The following is a 20508-nucleotide window of genomic DNA, read 5'->3' on the forward strand; positions in this document are numbered from 1 at the left end:
GAGGTCAGTAAGGCACAGGCCTGAGTTATGTTGCCATATCCTGCCAAAATTTACCAAAGAAGAATGGCTAAATTTTAAAAAGTAAAGAAAAAAGAAAAAAATATGATGGAAATATAGAACCTGCTTGATGTGGAAAGAAAGGCCTTAGGTTTTGGGTTCTTGCTGTAATGGGCAAATCTGTGGTTTGCTCCCGTTCAGATGTATTCAGATCAAAATGCCACAGGACAGCCTACAACTGTAGCTGAGGATTCAAGAACACCAGAGACCCTTCTTCAGCTAAAAAGAGGGCTGGGAAGCCAAAGTCCATAGGACAAAAGAATACCTCTGCTGGGGAGAGAGAAACAGGTGCCAGGATAGACATTCATTCATTCATCTACTCATACAATGCATCAAACAACATACCAGGCACGGGAGGAAAAAGGACAAGTAAGACAGATTGATAACTAACAAAAATTTGAGTAACAGAGAAAAGAAAGCATGGCTAATTATTCAATTGGCTGTACTCTTTAGGAATTTGTATATTAAATGAATGTTTAGAATCCAAACAAAGCATCAACTGGTCTTTGATGTTTGGACATTTTATATGGCAGATACTTCAAGTGCAAAAAGATCCTGAATAATTCAGTCCCACATAAATCTTGAGGATTTTTCCAGAGGATAAGAAAGAATTATAGGGAGGGCAGTGGAAGCAAAGTGATTCAAGTTCTCTCTCACTCCATTTTTTCATTTGGGGGTCATGCAATAATCTTTCCTGAGCATCTTCTACGTGCCAGGCACTGTGGTAAGCCATGGAATATTAAGCATTAGATTCAAGGCCTTTTCTGGGTGAATTGGAGCCTCATTTCCTCCCTGTAAATCTTTGCTTCAAATGACTGCTCTCTGAACGCAATAAGACCACGCCTCCTCTGAGACATTGTAGTCCCTACACAGATGGCATGATGCACTGTTTGATCTGGACAAGAGCCCCTTATTGTTTCCCATTCGTGGGTATTTCTGAAGTATCAGCTTGGTTCTGGAGCTTTACTGGGCAACTTGCTAAATGGGGCAGGGAGTTGCCGAGAAGAGTTAGGAAATCCTTTGTCCTGGAATTTGGGGTATCTAGTACATTTTTGCCTATAGTTTGAAAGCTGATCTTGGCCTCTGTATTAGTTTCTTACTGCTGCTTTAAAAAAAAAAAGATTTTAGGGGCACCTGGGTGGCTCAGTCCTTAAGCGTCTGCCTTCGGCTCAAGTCCTGGGATCAAGCCCCCGCATCGGGCTCCCTGCTCAGCTGGAGTCTGTTTCTCCCTCTTCCCCTGCTTGTGTTCCCTCTCTCGCTGTGTCTCTGTCAAATAAGTAAAATCTTTTAAAAAAATAAAAAAATTTATTTATTTACTTGAGAGCGAGAGTGAGAGCAAAAGAGAGAGAGAGAACACACAGAGGGAGGGAGAGAAGCAGGCTTCCTGCGAGGCAGGGAGCCTGACATGGGGCTGGATCCCAGGACCCTGGAATCATGACCTGAGCCGAAGGCAGACGCTTAACCAACTGAGCCACCCAGGCACCCCAGTTTCCTGCTGCTACTTTGACAAATTACCATATACTTAGTGGCTTTAAACAATAAACATTTATGATATTATAGTTCTGGAAGTCAGAAGTTTAAAAGGGATCTCACTGGGCTAACATCAAGGTGTTGACAGGGCTGTGTTCTTTCTGGACACTCTAGGGGATAATCTGTTTTATTTGGTGTTTTCCAGTTCTGACAGGCTGCCTGCATTCCTTGCATGTGACCCCTTCTTCTGTCTTTAAAACCAGCAAAATTGGGCTAAGTCCTCATGCTGCTATCTCTCTGGTTCTCCCTTTCAATTCCTTCTAGCACTTTTAAGGATCCTTGTAATTACATTAACCTGCCCAGATAATTCAGGATAATCTCTTTTTTAAAAAATTAAGATTCGTTTATTTATTTGAGAGAGAGAGCGCGAGCTTTCGCTTGTGAGCAGGGGGAGGGGCAGAGGGAGAGGGAAGGAGAAGCAGACTTCCCGCTGAGCACAGAGCCTGAGGTGGTCCTCAATCCCACGACCCCGAGATCATGACCTGAATTGAAACCAAGAGTCGTAAGCTCAACCAACTGAGTGACCCAGGTTCCCCAATAATCTCTTTATTTTAAGGCCATCTGATTAGTAACCTTAATTCTATCTGAAACTTTATTTTCCTTGCCATTTAATCTAATATATTCATATGTTCCAGGGATTAGGACATAGACATCTTCGGGAGTCATGATTCTGCCTGCCACAGTTTCTCTGAAGTTTTTTCTAGTTTTCTAGGTTTTTTTTAATAGTTTCTCAAATCATGCTTGTGAAGTTGGTTGATAAATTTCACATCTCATTGGATAAACTGATGCACTGAGAAAGGCCCAAGACCTGCTTAGGGCTACCAAGAAGACCAGGCAGGGTTAAATCTATTCACTCATATCCAAGGTGTAGAATAATATGTTAAGTAGAAAAAAGCGAGATACAAGGGAGAATGTAAAGTACAATCACAATCTCATAAAAGTATATTTTATAACTATATAATCATGGTGGAAAGACTGGAAGAAAATATATTAAAATTCTAATAACAGTGGTTATAGGGTGTTGGGCATAAGGTTACAGTTAGTTTTTTTTTCTTCTCCCTTTTTTGAAATAAAATAAAAAATCCAATAATATGTTTAGATTACATTAATACATAGAAAACATGTTAAAAAATTAATTTATTTTATTGTACCCACCCTCCTCTCAATTCCTTCTCCAACGTTATCCTGGACCTCTAACCACCCAGAAGTTACTATAAAACATCAAAGGAGACAGAAGGGAGCCGGGAAGGGAGTTTCTGGAATAGGGAAATAAGTGACAGCAGGAGGCTGGCTGTGATGGTTTCAAACTTCTCATGCCTGCCTTGGCTTTGCCAATCAACTCCAGCTTTTGGTTTCTTCTGAAATGAGTAATTAGTGTGCACAGAGCAGCCTGTTGTCCACACTCCACCAGAGTGCTTCCTTTAATAAGGGACTTTCTCTGGCAAGCCATGTTCCCAGTGCCCGCCGGGCCTCCATATGCAGAGGAGCCGAGGGGACGCCCAGTACCGGTCCCCACCCCTGCACTGGCTGTCACGTCCACCCAGCCCCAGTGCTAGCCAGTGAGGGTTTCCAGAGAACGAAGGAGCCGCTGCAGGCTGTGATCCTGCTCAGCAGATATGGGGTGGCAGGGCGCCAGAGTCCCCAGGAGGGCAAGAAAAGCCCGGACAGACAGCTGCCATCTCACACAGACGGTGGCCAGCCTTTGTGTGCAGGATCGACAGAGGGGTAAAGAGAGAAGTCCAGAAATCCCAGGACTGGCAGACAAAGCCCTGCACAATTTGACCCCACCCACTTCTCCAGGTGCATTTCCGGCTAAGAGTCCCAGCTGTCTAATTGCCCCGACTTCCTTCCGCGGGCTCTCCCCTCTAGGCCTTCACTTACCTATGACTGGAAGCTTTCTCTGCACTTACTTGTACCACGAGACTCAGCTCAAATTCTACCTCCTCCGAGACGTAGTCACTCTAATCTGGTCCTTGCACACCCCTACTGGGTAGAGGTTATGGCCTCTCCCTGTCACACCCGGGCAACTAATGTGTTCATCCCATGTGTTGAGCACCGGACATAGGTCAGACACTATTCTAGTTAATAACCACTCAAGATGTTAGCTCAGTTGAATCAAAATCCCAAAAATGTCTGTCCTTCCCTGCTGAACACCTGTCCCTTGAACTGCCCACTTCAGTCAGAAGTCTTCTCTGAGGGGGAACACAGCCCGTGCTTCCTGTTTCTCCGTCAGGCTTGCGGGAGCCAAACCTTCACACACAGGCTGACCACCCGCTGTTGTTGCCCCTGTGCAGGTCTGACTGGAGCCAGCCTGGGAGATACCCGGGCAGTGCCACTGGGTAGAAGCGGGGGTATAACGGGAATGGGCAGATGTGCACTACTTGCAGCCGTGCCTAGAAAGCCTTCTCCACCCCTAGCCCGACTTTAATCAGCTTTGGGTGAACACTACCACTCTCAGCCAGCCGTTTTCTCTGCAGGTTTAATTTCTGTGATTCTGTGCAAATGATACTATCTCTCTCCCATATATCTTTGGTGATTATATGTTCCTGGATATCAAGCCATTATAAAGAGACTCGGGGTGCTTGGGTGGTGCGGTCAGTTAAGCATCCGACTCCTGGTTTCTGCTCAGTTCATGGTCTCAGGGTTGTGAGATTGGCCCCACATTGGGGTCCATGCTCGGGGCAGAGTCTGCTTGAGACTCTCTCTCCCTCTCCTCTGCCCCTCCCACTCATGCTCTCTTCTCTCTCTCAAATAATAAGTGAATCTTTTTTTTTTTAAAGATTTATTTATTTATTTATTTGACAGAGCGAGAGAGCACAAGCAGGGGGAACAGTAGAGGGAGAGGGAGAAGAAGGCTCCCCACCAAGCAGGGAGCCCGATGTGGGGCTCGATCCCAGGACCCGGAGATCATGACCCGAGCCGAAGGCAGACGCTTAACCATCTGAGCCACCCAGGCATCCCATAATAAGTGAATCTTAAAAAAGAAGAGAGAGAATCAGAAAATGGTATGAATTTTCCCATAGTTACAATGTTGTAACAGGGCTTGATTCCTGACCAAACCATTTAGCATCAAAGATTTGACCAGTCATATGTCATAAAAGCAAAGGTACAACAATTAGAATTGAAAACAGCAAAAATTAAGCTTCAGTTCTTGTAAGAGCTCAGTCTTCCTGGGTCTGAATCCTGGCTCCATCATTTACTAGCTGTGTGACTTTGGGGAAATTACTTGACCCATCTGAGCCTCAGTTAAGAAACTGTCAAATGAAGATGAAAAAAATACATATCCTACATGCAAAAAAATGAAGTTGGACCGTTACCTTACACTATACACAAAAACTAACTCAAAATGGATCAAAGACCTAAGTATAAGAGCTAAAATTATAAAACTTTTAAGAAGAAAATATAGGAGAAAAGCTTCATGACATTGGATTTGGAAATAATTTATTGGATATATAACACCAAAAAAACAGGCAACAAACGAAAAAATGGGTAAGTTGGACTTCATAAAAATTTAAGAGTTGTGCATCAAAGAACAATGTCAACAGACTGAAAAGGCAACCCACAGAATGGGAGAAATTATTTGCAAATCATATATCTGATAAGGGATTAATATCTAGAATATATAAAGAACTCCCGCAACTCAAAAACAAACAAAGCAAAACAACCTGATTTTAAGAATGGACAAAGGACTTGGGTAGAGGACTTGTAGACCTCTAAAAAAGGTATACAGATGGCCAATAAGGACATGAAAAGTAAGCTCAATGCTTACTTATCATTAAGGAAATGAAAATCAAAACCATGATGAAATATCACTTCACACCCATTAAGATGGCTATTACTAAAAAAAACAACAACAACAGAAGATAACAAGTGTTGGTGAGGATGTGGAGAAATTGGGACCCTTGTGCATTGCTGGTGGGAATGTAAAATGATGCAGCTGTTGCTAGGGAAAACAATATGGCAGTTCCCCAAAAAATGAAAAAAAAATTACCATATGATCCAGCAATTCCACTTCTGGGTATGTACTCTAAAGAACTGAAAGCAGGGATATGAACAGATAGATTTTTTTTTAAGATTTTTTTTCAGATTTTATTTTTTAAGTAATCTCTACACCCAACTGAGCCTGCCAGGTGGCCCGAACAGATAGATATTTATGCACCCATGTGTATAGCAACCTTATTCACAATAGCCAAAATATGGACACAATCTAAATGTCTATTGACTGATGGATGGATAAACAAAACTTGGTCTATACATAGAGGACTATTATTCAGCTTTAAAAAAAAAAGAAATTCTGATACATGCTACAACATGAATGAACCTTGAAGATGTTATGCTAAGTGAAATAAGCCAGTCACAAAATACTAAAAGGATAACTACTATATGATTCCACTCAGATGAGGTACTTAGAGTAGTCAAATTCATAGAGACAAGAAGTAGAATGATGGTTGCCAGTAGCTGGTGGGGAGGAGGAAATAGGAAGTTATTGTTTAAAGGGTACAGAGTTTTACTTTTGTAAAACAGGCAGGCTCAGTTGGTGGAACATGTGACTCTTCTCTCAGGGTTATAAGTTCAAGCCCCATGTTGAGTGTAGAGATTACTTAAAAATAAAATCTTAAGGGGGTGCCTGGGGGGCTCTGTCGGTTAAATGTATGACTCTAGATTTTTGGCTCAGGTCATGATCTCAGGGTCATGAGATTGAGCTCCGCATCTGTGTCTGTCTGGCTCTGCGCTCAGCGGGGAGTCTGCTGGAGATGCTCTCTCTCTCCCTCTCCCTCTGCCCCTCCCCCAGCTCACGCATGTGCTCTCTCTCTCAAATAAATAAATAAATCTTTTAAAAAGAATAAGTAAAATAAAAACTTAAGAAAAGAGCTCTGGAGATGGATGGTGGTAATCATTGTACAACAATGTGCATGTACTTACTGCCATTGAACTGTATATTTAAAATTAATTTAAGTGGTAAATTTTATGTCACACTTATAAAGTTGTTATATGTTATATATGCGTATATTTTTAATATATTTTTAAAGTTGTTATAAATTTTACAACACACCTTATAAAGTTGTTGTGAGGATTAAATGAAATAAGTGTAAAGTGCTTGTAATAGTGATGGATGTAATAGTGTTACATAAATGTGAGCCATTATTATAAATATTCTATCTGTTGGTTATACAAGGGAACCAATGGATGAAATACATAAAGCCTAGAAAAACAGAAGTCTAATGGATCATATATATGGCTAACTATGAACATATTACCTATAACTCAGATAGATTTTGATGAAAATCTGATTTGCTTTCCTAGAATTATAAATGGTTTTAAGGGATGTTTTGGAAGACCCAGGTCCCTTTTTAAAAAATGCTGTTAAAGCAAGAGGGATGCTTCTTTTCTCTGGAGTGTGTGGAATCTTCAAAATCAGGCCCTGTAGGCATTAGGAGTGGGGCTTTGGAATCAGTTGTCTGGCTTCTAATCCTAGCTCCACCCCTTAGATGTGTAACTTCGGGCAAGTTAATTAACTTCAAGCCCCAGTGTTTCCTCCTACAAAATGGGGGGTAAAGCTAACACCCAGCTCATAAACTTGTGCAAATTGAGTGAGGTTATATAGATAAAATGCCAGGCATACACTAAGCACTCAATAAGTGCTCGCTATCATTGACAATACCTTTGACCTCATTGTCACGGTTGAACCATGATTCACTCTTGATCTTTCCTACTTCTAGCTTTATTAAAGGCTCTAAGTACAACTGCTCAGGAGCTGCTCAGATGGAGGACAGTTGGCAGAAAGAGTACAGTCAAGTCACTCTGTTCACCTTTCACTGCTTTGGTGCCTACTTGACGCTTTGTTGATAGCCATCAGCACTGAGCACTTCTTAGGAACACCATCACAAAAGTAGCAGGTTGTTGCAAAGGGAACTTCTTCCTCCTGATCTTTAGCTCAAAAAATAATTTATTATTCTGCCTACTTTTCTGTATTTTTCTATTTTGTATGATGAATCATTATGTTCAGGACAGGAAAATAAACTTTATTCAAAAAGCATATTTCTCACAATATTACTTGATAAAATAGTAGCCTGAAGGTGCCTTCATGGTTTGGACTTTGGCTGAAAACACTAAATAAAGAGTTAAGAACCTTGAGTCTTGAGTATTAGGCAGTGTAGAATGTGTAGGGATATATTCAGTGGAACAAGGTTGATATTACCCTTAAATGCAGCCACATTTATAAGGGAGATGTCAGGAGCAATACAACCTTGGTTGAAATCAACTATGGTAATCTAAATCCTATTTATCCCTCAATGGGACAGGGAAATGGGATGCTCTGTGAATTGAATTTTTGAAACAAATTATTTTTATTTATTTATTTATTTTTAAAAATATTTTATTTATTTTTGTGAGAGAGAGAGAGAGAGAGAGAGAGTGAGCACAAGTGTGGGGAGGAGCAGAGGGAGAAGCAGACTTCCCGCTGAGCAGGGAGCCTGGTGCGGGACTCGATCCCAGGACCTGGGATCATGACCTGAGCCAAAGGCAGATGCTTAACCAAATGAGCCACCCAGGTGCCCCCAAATTATTTTTAATATACTATTTAAGCAATGTTCCATTGTTGGACACTTAAAAATATCACCAGATTTACAAAATTCTAAAAATATAAGAAAAAGAGGGGCACCTGGGCGGCTTATTTGGTTAAGTGGCCGACTTTCGCTTTTGACTCAGGTCATGATCTCAAGGTTGTGGGATCGAGCCCTGCATCGGACTCCATGTTTAGCAAGGAGTCTTCTTCTCCTCTCCCTTTCCCTCTGCTCCTCCCTCCTCTCCAGTGAACACATAAATAAATAAATAACTTAAAAAAAGTAAAAAAAATACTAGGGCACCTGGCTGACTCAATCGGTAGAGCATGCAACTCTTGATCTCCTGGTTATGAGTTCAAGCCCCATGCTGGGCGTAGAGATCACTTAAAAAAAAACCAAAACAAAACTCAAAAACCCCCACACTCTTTGTAACCAAATAAAACTAAAATACATATATATATATATTTTTAAAGATTTTATTTATTTGACAGAGAGAGAGAGAGACAGCAAGAGAGAGAACACAAGCAGGGGGAGTGGGAGAGGGAGAAGCAGGCTTCCCATGGAGCAGGGAGCCCGATGTGGGGCTGGATCCTAGGACCCTGGGATCATGACCTGAGCTGAAGGCAGATGCTTAACGACTGAGCCACCCAGGAGCCCCCTAAAATATATTTTTAAAAAAGAATAGGAAATACTAAAACAATGTGAAAATTATTGCATATTTCTGATGATTTGAGAAGTACTTGAAGATTCTGCCATGTTTCAAGAGAATCATTATGACTATCATTTAGATACTACCCCAAATTATGGTTATTTAGGTTTTATAGCTATTTGATGTCTAAATAATGGGAAGCCGAATGAATTAAAGCCCTCAGGAAAAATGGTTACCGCTTTGGGAATGTTTTAACAATATTTTCTCCTTTAAAAAAAAAAAAACAAGCAACATATTGTGTGTATCTACAATTGTGAGAACTCTGCCATCTAATTTCTTGACTTAACACTTAATCTTTGCTCGTTGGGAGTTGGGCCATCAAGAAAGTTAAAGGGTAAGTATATGTTGAGCTATAAAACCCAGACATACTGCCACATGCATGTCATTATATCCACGTATGGAAGTGGAAATAATGTGAGATGGTTGAAAAATTTAATTGCACCTCCCTGTGATGGGCTCTAGTATCACAGGTCTGAATGAGCTGGAATTTTGCTGGTTTCCTGATTCACAGTTTAGCCAGTAGAGATCCTTCTGTAAGTAGCACTACTCTGTCTGTTAACTATCTCCCATTCCCTCCTGCCCAATTTGGTTCTTTTACTTTGAGTGTGGTGTTTTTAACCCTTGAACTATATACTATTTGGACAACGAAATACTGACCCTGAGACATAGATGATGTGGTTATTGGTAGGCCTAATTTACAGCACTGTTTCTATTTCATTTCCCTTCCTGACCTCACCTGGCTCCTTAGGTTCAACCACACTCTCTCTGCCACTGTTTACTTCCTTCAAAGGAATAGATTTTTATTTTTCAATAGATTTTTACTTTTAACAATGTTTATTTTTAACAGGAGGAAATCTAATTTAATTACATATATACAGGGAATCCATATAAAGATGAGAGATTCCCCATAGATTTTTATTTTATTTTTAAAATTCCATGACTTAAAAAAAATAATGTTTGGTAAAAAGGTATGTATAAATAAAAATACGACTTTTAATTCGACCACCCATGGTTAAATGTTGATGTGCATCCTTCTGCTTGTATAACTAATTTTTGAAAATTGGGATCACATTAGAGGGGCGATGTTTTCTGTACTGCCTAGTCTCGAATTCTGGGGTGATCATCTACATGGCTGTATAATCTTGAGTGAATGACTCAAGCTCTCTGTGCTTCAATTTCCTCACCTCTAAAATGGGTTAATAACAGTACACCCTCAGGACTGATAGGAAGCATACATGAGTTATACACAGAGAGTACTTAAAACGGTAGCAGGAACGTAGTAAATACTCAAAAAATGTTAATGAACTTCAGTATTTTTATTAGATGAATATTACATTGTAATCTGTCCTAAGAATATACTGTGGATATTTTCTCACGTTATTCATGACTAGTACATGACTTTATTGCCTGACTCCAAACCCATTATATGACTGTACTATAATTTATTTAATCAATGTTTCATTGTTGGACATTTATTATTTTCAATGTTTTGTATAGTAATAAAGAACCTGTAGTAAACATTCTTGGGTGTAAATCATTGGGCACAGCTCTGATTATTTCCTAAGGCAAATTCCTAAAAGTAGAATGCCGAATCAGAGTATTAGCTCTTTATAGGCTTTTGCCAAAATGCCCTCCCGAAAAGTCATGTGAATGTGCTCCTAATGTATGAGACAGCTCATTTCCCCACAGCCTTCTCAGCACCGGATGTTATGATGTAGTCCGTAGTTTTCATAATCAGATGGTGGTCTGTGGTTTATAAAGCTCTCCTCTTCCGAGCTGTTCCTTTTCTTTAATCCCAAATCCCTTCAAATTGCTCCTCCTATTTCAACCTACAATGTCCTCCAATCGTGAATTTCTGCCTGTAACTATTCTTTTCTTTCGTTTCTGATTTCTTCACACAATTTCCCTTCTCCCCACTCGGGGGTAGATGACATATTGTGTTTTCTTACAGGTGTGCGTTATAAATCTGGTAGGTGGGTACCAGGGGAGGACAGGAACTTACCCTCTTTTCACTGAGCTCAAGTCTAACCCAAGAGGTAGCCATCCCCAAACAGACTCTTCTACTTTATAAAGTAAAAATATCCCTGCTGCCTGAAATAGTCAAGTGTCTGAAAGCTGTGGAAGGGATTCTTACTCTTGACAGGAAGTTAGCCTACATAGCAGTGTTTAATTAGGAAAACAGAAACCACTCTAAGTACTTAAACACAGCAAAAATTTAAATCAGGGCATTGGTTGCACAGGTGATTTAGAGAGCTCAGAAGCCAGGAAGACGGCGAGGCAACGCTGAGATTAGTAATCAAAAAGCCAGCACCATCCCTGGGCTCAAGGACAGAGGGAGGAGCAGGTGGGGTCAGCTGGAGGAACCTGGTGAGGAGCCACACTGGGCCTGTCTGTCGGGAGGGAGCTGGACCACAGAGGGGATGCAGGTGTTTCTCAACACCTACAGATGGAATGGAAGGGGAGAAATACCTTGGCTTTTTTCTCTCCTCTCTTTCCTGTCTCCTTCCAGTGTCTTCCACTAGCAAATTCAATTAGAAGCTAGTTGACACAGATGTTTGTGGAATTACATATAGCCTGTGGTCAACCCCACTTTTGTGCAGAGCAGAGTAAAGTAAAGGTGAGGAATGGATTTGAGGACAAATAGGCCAAGGCCTGGCACAATGACATCTGGGGGCCCTTCCAAGTCCACAGACAATAGGGCAAAGTACAAAGCATGCTGCCCTAGAGAGGCAGGCAATTCCGGGCTGGAATTCTGGCTCTGTCACTTACTAGCTCTGAGACATTGGCCAGGTCACTTAACTCCTCTGAGCCTCAGTTTTCTCATTTATGAAAGGGGGGAAGAAAAACCATATGTCACTGAGTCACTGTGAAGATTAAATAAAATAAGGGCTATAAAATAATAGTAAGATTTCCACAATAATTGGTTTCCTTTCACCCAAAAATTTATGATTCTAAGACAAAGGACAATGGGCATTTGGTCACATCATTAAGCTTCTCTGTATTTTGGGGATGCCTGGGGGGCTCAGGCAGTTAAGTGTCTGCCTTTGGCTCAGGTCATGATCCCAGGCTCCTGGGATCGAGCCCCACATCCGGCTCCCTGCTCAGCAGGGAACCTGCTTCTCCCTCTCCCTCTGCTGCTCTCTCTCTCTCAAATAAATAAAATCTTAAAAAAAAAAAAAAAAAGCTTCTCTGTATTTTGAAAGAAGGAAAAGGGGACAGGAATCTTTCCTTTTGGAAACTCTGTCTAGGGTGGGGTAGGTGATAAGTTGCCCAACAATGATATTGGGAGATGATGTAAGAAACACTGAAAATGCCCTACAGGATCGATTTATTCATTCCACCAACATTTGTGGGTAGTCACTGTTTTCTGGAAATGATTTAGACATGGTCCCTGCCCTCAAGTAGATGGTAACAGATGGATAAAGAGATACATTGCAATGCATGATGCTATGGGAATGTTCACAGAGGAGAGAGCAATGGGATATCTTTGCCTAGAGAAATGGGAGAAAGCTTCACTGAGGAAAGGACATCTGAGTCGTATTTTGAAGGGTCAGCAGGAGCTTTGAAGTGTAAGCAGGAGCATAGAAGCAGATGCAAAAGCATAGTCAGAAAAGGGCACAGAATGTGTGGGGAACACTGAGCTATTCACATGGGTGGGGTCTTAAGGGGTTCATAGTTAAGGTGGTGGTAAGAACGACTGGCAGATGCTGCTAGCTTTAGAAAAGAAAGTCAGCCTGAAGGGCCTGGCATAAGAAGCTAATGACTTTAGCCTGTGGGAGATGAGAAGCCAGCAGTAAACTCGGGAGCAGTCGGGGTGCCTGGGTGGCTCAGTTGGTTAAACGTCTGCCTTCGGCTCAGGTCATGATCTCGGGGTCCTGGGATCAAGCCCCACATCAGGCTCCCTGCTAAGCAGGGAGTCGGCCTCTCCCTCTGCCCCTCTATCCCCTCCCTCCCCACTCTCTGCTCTCTCTCAAATAAATAAATAAAATCTTTAAAAAAAAAAAACAAACTAGGGAGTAACCCAGCATCTATAACCTAGAGTTGTATAAAGTGACACATCTTTCCAGACTCTCTCATGGCCTCAGCCAAAGGGCTGATGCATGCAGTTACATCAATCAGGGGCCATGTGGACATCTCATAAGACATTAGAAAGTATGAATCAGAAAAATGAGCACAGGGGTTTTCCCTTAAGATTAAATTCAGAATGGAAAAACTCATTAACTTCTCCCGCAGATGCTGAAGGGCTCAAGGTAAATATTTAAAATGTTCTCCCTCTCCCTTCCACAAAGCCAAAAACATCAGAGGTGTGAGGATGATGCTTGTGGCTATGAGACAGGATTTCAAGGATTCTGATGAAATGTCTGCTGGCCTGGATCTGTCTGAAGCTGAAAAGGACTTTGTGTTACTCTAACGGAAAGGAAAATACAAGATGAGGGTAACTCTGCCCCGATGCTTTCAGAGCCCTTTCACATACAGTGTCTCATTGAAGCCCCGCGACCATGTGTGAGGCCCATAGGGCCCAGAGTACAAGCCCATCTGAGAGATGAGGCGACGGAGGTCCTAGGGTTTCATACCTTCCCTGGGGTCTGAGACGGTGTAGCCAAAGCTGCGACTGGATTTCCAGACACGCAGGCCAGCGCCTTCCCCAAACCCAGGACTGCTCTGCCTACCTCTCTCCTTCCGTACGCCAGGATGGCTTTTTTGAGGTCCTGAAGTGTGCGCAGTTCAAGACCCGGCCTCTTCCTGTGGCCTTTGGGGCGGTGGGGGCCTTGTCTCCTCTCTTCCGGTGTCCATGCTGATAAGGCTAAACCTTCTGAGTAGAGGATCAGGGCCCCCTTCCTAGTACTGAATGTTTTGGGGAGAAAGAGGCTCCAGGTGTGCGGGTTGGCACTGCCCTCCTCCTTTGGTTTGCTGACCAGGACATAATCTTCTGGAGACTTCCAGTTCAAGTAATCCTGCAACGGAAAGAAACCACCTCAATCCATGGCCCCTTGATAGCAACAGACCTGGTGCAAGGTGTTTGACAGTTTTTTAGTGACCGATTTTCTGTGAATTGTTTTCATGCTGTCACGGGACACAAGGACTCTTCGGAGCAACTGATTTTGTTCTCCACATCTCGGAATCAGTAGAACCTCAGGCAGGGTTTGGTTTTACCCCATACAACTTTCAGCAGAGCCATTCATGCCTGGAGGCTTCAGTAGGCTAGTTAAAATGTCCTGGTATGCAAGTAAGTAGTCGTAAGTATCAAGGGCAGCAAATAACTTTGAAATTATGGACTAGATGGCAGTTTAAATAGGGGAAAACCATTCATTCCAACCCTCACTTCAGCTGTACACAGGAAGGCTTTCTGTGCATATTCCAGATGCTATGTAACATTACCTAATTTGGCTATTTCGGACCCTATAAAGTAGTTGCATATCTTCTAAGTAAGTAAATGCCATTGGCCACAGAGGTCCTTTGAAACTTTATAGGTCTTTTAATATAGCAAAGGTCAAATATCACGACAAGCTACCATGACAATGGAAATCTCTGTGTGATCCAAACATTTTCAAAGAACCCCACTGGGTTTCTTATTCCTGGGAGGATTCAGTGAAATAAAATTCCAGTACAAGGGAATTTTGCCACCTCTTTAAAATCTTCTAAAATGAGATTTAAAAAAAAAAAATTATTTTTATTTTTTGCCTATGTTAAGTATGAGTCCTCTGGGTTGAATTCCAGAAAGTTCAAGGAAGCCATTGAAATGGTATGAACATACACAGCGTTTCAACCACAGAGCAAAACTTCTAAAAACCAAACAGCCATCAACTTGCCTAGATCCCAGGTGGAAATTCTGGTCTTGAACCATACCATCTGAATTCTAAACAGTCTGGGATCTCCTTCAGTCTAAAGCAAATGAGGCTGTAAGTCAGTGTGCGAGGGGAAGGAGGAGGGTTCCAGGGGCAGTATCGATGTGCAAGCAAACTTCCTTATATTCTTGAGTTTTACCAAGGAGGAGGGAACGTCTACCAGCGACCCCCACCCCCCCAACCTCACTAACAAACTAAACCAAGACAAGCACGGCTCAGCCCCAAAATATTCTCCCAAAATATTCAGCTCTAAGAGCATTCTCCTCCCACCCCCAAAATATTCAGCTCTAAGACTCACCTCTGGTTCAAAATAGACTTCTAGCTTCTGTTTGTTCTGGACCAACTTCCCATGTCCCCGGCTCAGGAGAGAGAGTGTGAACATGTTTCCCTTCTGACCACCCTTCTCAAGGGCAGTTCATCTTGGTTTTGAAGGCTGAAAACTGGTCACACCTCAAGATTTCCTGAGCTCAGCAGTGAGCCCAAGAAGACCACAAACACTGGGCCTTTTATTAAATACATTTTTCCTTCGTACAGCAGCTTCTTAATAACAACCAGCCACACAGTTTAGACAGTGTGTGTCTTTGTCGGGAGAAAAAATAAACCGCAAACCCAGACTCCTCAAGCTCTGGATTGTCTACTCTCTGGGCAACCTCTCTCTCTCCTTCGCCTGCGCCCTTGTTGTACCTTGGTCCTGTTGCTCTGTTACGGGGCCGTGTGCATCTACAGATCTGGGCCACTGCACCATCCTTCTCATTGTGAGCGGAAGGTTGTTTCCTGATTGCTATGGCAGCACAGGGACGTGAAGTCTCTTAAACCAGCCCAGGCAAGGCAGAGACTGCTGCGGGCAGTGTTCACACACTGGGGGGGCGGGGGGAGGGAAGGTCAAATGGACGTTTAAGGGACCAGGCTCAGATTTCAAGTCCTGATCGCAGGAGCAGGGGGTGATATTGGGGTATTTTTTCTGTTATAGTACTCATCTTGCTTTTAGAAAGTGTCTTCCCCTTTCTCTTGATATGCTAGCCTTTCACTGTCAACTAACCATTAGCAGACTCAGAGGAGTTGTCTCGGTCACCTAAAGCAACTGTGACGTTTTCGTTGGCCAAGCTCCAGCATCTCCTCAACTGGACATGAGGCCTTTCATGGTAGCTGCTGCTTTGCATGGGTGAGCGCAGATACTGGGAATCTCCAGGTTCCTTTGCATATTTCATTTGGGCAACTCCCAATTTCCAGAGGGGGGGTACTTGGAAGATGTGTGTGGGGGGGTGACATTTGGGTTGTCACAATGACTGGGGACCTCTACTGGCATTTAGCAGGCAGGGTCCTGGGATGCTAAATGGTCTGCAGTGTGCAGGACTGTCCTGCATGATGCAGAATTTTCCCACTCCACATACCGTTAGCACCCACTTTGGGAAACATGGCTATAGCCTGGGCTGCTTGGTTCTCCTCGATGCTGACACTAGGAGGGCAGGACGGGGGCAAAGAGAGTCAGGAAACCAAAGGACCCTTTGGCTGGTGATCTAGAACCCTGCTTTGACCTGGAAAACCAACCTGCCCTGTCATCGTCAGCTGAGCCTCCATGGCAACCTTGTGAGAGTGCCCCCTGCAGACTTTCCGGAAGAAGTACAACAGGCTACGGGCCCAGTGACCTTTTAGATCTCCCTCCGTGGTGGTGACTTTCCCAGAAGCAGGTTCAAGGCTCAGGAGGAAGAAATACAGGTCATGCTATATAATTAGATTTGGTTTATCATGGAAAATTAAGGCATTGAATGCAGAGGTTCAAAACTGAATTCAGTCAAAACCACAGTGGGTGCCATTTCAATACTCATTAGAATGGCTATTGCTAAAAAACAAAACAAAACAAAATACCAAGTGTTAGTGAGGACACGAAGAAATTAGGACCCTTGTGCACCGTTGCTGGGAATGTGAAACAGTGCGGCCACTGTGGAAAACGGTATGGCAGTTCCTCAAAAAATGAATATCATATGATCCAGCAATTCCACTTCTGGGTATATAATCCAAAAGAAATGAAAGCAAGGATTCAAATAGATATTTAAATACCCCATGTTTATAGCAGTATCACAATAGCCAAAATATGGAAACAAGTCAAGCATCCACTGACAGATGAATGAACAAAATGTCACAAATACATACAATGGACTATTATTTAACCTTGAAAAGGAAAGAAATTCGGTCTCAGGCTACAATATGGAAGAAACTTGAAGACATTATGCTAAGTGAAATAAACCAGTCACAAAAGGGAAAAGATTACACGATTCCAATTATATGAGGTACTCAAAGTAGTCAAATTCATAGAGACAAAAGGTAGAATGGTGTTTGCCAGGGTGAGTGGGAGGAGGGAATGGAAAGTTAGTGTTTAATGTTTAATCTTCAGTTTGGGAAGATGAAAAAATTTGGAGATGGGTGGTGGTGATAATTGTACAACAACATGAATATATTTAATGTTAATGAATGGTACATTTAAAAATGACTGAAATGATAAATTTCATGTTATACATATTTTACCACAATTAAGTCTTAAAAAAAGAGAAGAAAACAAAAAAACTGAATTTATCACTTTATAATCTGAAGGCCAATTGGTCAGCATTATTGTGGGGTGAGCTCCTCACAGCAGGTAAGACAAAATCCTACAAGATGTGGGTTTCAAATAGTTTATGGGGCTCTTAAGCTACAGTTGCTCCCTGTCTTTCCCACTCTGCTCCTTTGATGTGCAAAAAGGACACTCAACAAAACTTTACTGAGAGAGATACATATTAATTATATATTATTAATTAATTATATAATATAACATATATTAATATATATGACTATACATGGCCCCTGTCCTCAAGAAGCTCCCAGCAGACCCTATGACCCAGCAATTGCACTGCTGTGTATTTACCACAAAGATACAAATGTATGTGATCCGAAGGGGCACCTGCACCCCAATGTTTATAGCAGCGATGTCCACAATAGCCAAACTATGGAAAGAGCCGAGATGTCCATCAACAGATGAATGGATAAAGAAGATGTGGCATATATATATATATATATATATATATATATATATATATATACAATGGAATATTACGCAGCCATCAAAAATCGAAATCTTGCCATTTGCAATGACGTGGATGGAACTAGAGGGTATTATGCTAAGTGAAATAAGTCAATCAGAGAAAGACAATTATCATTTGATCTCACCAATATGTGGAATTTAAGAAACAAAACAGAGGACGATAGGGGAAGAGAGGGAAAAATGAAACAAGACAAAACTGGAGAAGGAGACAAACCATAAAAGACTCTTAATCTCAGGAAACAAACTGAGGGTTGCTGGTGGTGGGGGAATGGGGTAACTGGGTGATGGACATTGGAGAGTGTATGTGTTGTGGTGAGCGCTGTGTGTTGTGTAAGACTGATGAATCACAGACCTGTACCCCTGAAACAAATAACACATTATATGTTAATAATGAAACTAAAGAAAGAAAAGAAGATCCCAGCAGGGTTGAGAAGACAGGCCTATATGAACCAGTACCTGAGAGGCGATGTGACAGATATGATAATGGAGGTGGAGTTAAGTAGGTGCTCCAGGAAAAGAGGTGGGTGGGTGTTGTGTGGTGGTGGGCTTTGTAGAAGGCTACGAAGAGGAGGGATATTAAAGGTGGGCTTTGATAGACAGCAGTGTATGGTAGGAAGGGGAGATGAAAGAGGATATTGCAGGAGGCACGGACAGGAAAGTTTGAGATCTCTGGAGATGGGGCAATGTCTTTGGCGTAGCCAAAGCCACAGGTCACGTGGGTAGAGATGCAGCTGGAGAAATAGGCCAGTTGGCCGAGGCCATGAAGGCCACATGTGCCCTGCGAAGGAACTTTGGACTTTATTCTTCAGGTTTCTTTGTTTGTTCTTTTATTTTATGAGATGCGGGAGTGGGAGAGGGGTGAAAAGAATAGATGTGAAGGGTTTTGAGGCAAAACCAGTAAAACGTGGAAATTATTAGATTCAGAATTAGATTGCTTAGACATTTTTAGTAGTATCATTTCAAACCTTTTGGTCATTAAAGCACAGGTCATTTCCTAACCTTCGTGTTTTCATAGAACTTCAGACTTGAAAAGGACATTAATGGTCACTTTGTTTTTGTATTTGTTTTCCTCAGAATGGTTCACAAGTTTGTAATGAGATTTATTTTGAATTTCAAAGGAAGAAACAGCCCTGATCCATTACTGAAAATTAAATTACATGGAATATATCATAAAATAGAGTAGTTCCGAGTAATTTGTATAACACTAGTTCTACTTGTTCTGTAATAAAAGACTGTGTAAAGTACTACAGTGTTTGTAGTCTCAAACATTCCTTTATTTAGCCACTTCTATGCTGTGTTGTTTGCAGTGGGTAGAAAAGCATGGTTCTTTTTACAGTAGGCTTAAGTGGGTGATTTCTAGTAGAATTGATTTCTTTTTTTTCCTTTTCTCTTTTTATTTATTTTTCCAGTTTCACTGACAAGTAATTGACATACTTCACTCAGGTAGGTTTTTTAAAGCAGGGGGTTGATGGGATTCCATCTGGGTTTTAGAAAGATAACTCTGAGAACAGTATAAAGGATGGACAGAATGAGGGACTTTCAGGACCTTGCAGCCCAGGCCAACCTTCTCTTGGATTTGAATGAATTAATCAAATCATCAGGAATAATCACCCTCTTAACTGATCTTTGAGTGAGACATAGAGGGGGAGACTCCATACTGACTGCAATAAAATATAGATGTTGCCGTTTTGCAAATGCCATTGCTCAGGGAAGAGTAAGGAGCACAAGAAGGAAGTGACTGAGCAACTAAGACCCGAATAAGAACCACTACTGTCAGCCAAGGAATGACTCCAAGTTTCTCCAATGGAAATTCTTCCTCTGAGCTCACCTGACTTGGAAATGTTAAGTCACCCATACACGGTAAACCCCAGGAAGTGACCTCGCTGAGTCTAGGTTGAGTGAGCAAAATACCCAGGTGCCCATCAAGCTCTCCCAACACCGTGGCAAGGCTCCCAGGCCTCTTTGGGGTTGTAATCGGTGAGCAGCCAGACCACAGCCCAAACCAGGCCTCTCCTAAACTGTCGTATTTACATCCATGCTGTTTAATATGGACAATGAACAGATGTACAGATCAATTAATAGACATTTAAAAGCATTTACTCAGTCCCCACAGCAGTTTATGGAAAGTGCATTTAGAAAGCAATTGAGGTTATTGCTATTCTAAAGTGCTTGAGGATCCCAGATGAAAGGCCCTTGTAACTGGAAAGTATTTATAACTCAAGAAGAAACCCTCCACACCCATGTTATATAACACCAACACCATCTCCCGGCATGCCTGACCTGTCAGCCCATGCAGCATGTCTGTTTAAATTACACTGTAAATTCTATAGGGTGGAGACCTTGTTTTTATGGTTTGTAAAGCATCATGAATAACCATGGCACTCTGTAAATAAATAGAAACCACATGAAACAAAGAAAAGAGATGTTGTTCAATGGCCATGTCCCCACTGCAACCAGGAATTTGTCCCTTGCTCCAAAGTGCTTGGGGTAAATGGATGCCATTCTGGGGAAGTGGCCTGTGGGATAGTGTCAGGATCCTCATCCCCCTTTAAAGGGCAGTATGGAGACACCTGGGTGGTGCAGTTGGTTAAGCAGCTGACTCTTGATTTTGACTCAGGTCATGATCTCAGTGTCGTGGGATCGAGCCCCGTGTTGGGCTCCCTGCGCATCATGGAGTCTGCTTGAGATTCACTCTCTCCCTCTCCCTCTGCCCATCTCACCCCTGCT

General features: G+C 42.1%; 1 protein-coding gene across 1 annotated transcript in view; it reads right to left on the bottom strand.

Annotated features, from left to right (window-relative positions):
* The window catches only part of KIAA2012 (KIAA2012 ortholog), a 100975-nt gene extending 85541 nt beyond the window's left edge, over window positions 1-15434 (bottom strand). The window contains exons 1-2 of the mRNA XM_032404538.1: window positions 15004-15434; window positions 13530-13814 (exon numbers count right to left, since the gene is read on the bottom strand). Of these exons, the coding sequence (XP_032260429.1) occupies window positions 13530-13814; window positions 15004-15087 (369 nt within the window). The 5' untranslated portion in view covers window positions 15088-15434. The remainder of the gene's footprint in view (window positions 1-13529; window positions 13815-15003) is intronic.
* Between the last annotated feature and the right edge of the window lie 5074 nt (window positions 15435-20508).

Source organism: Phoca vitulina, unplaced genomic scaffold, assembly GCF_004348235.1.
Source record: "Phoca vitulina isolate PV1807 unplaced genomic scaffold, GSC_HSeal_1.0 scaffold1, whole genome shotgun sequence".
NCBI lineage: Eukaryota > Metazoa > Chordata > Mammalia > Carnivora > Phocidae > Phoca > Phoca vitulina.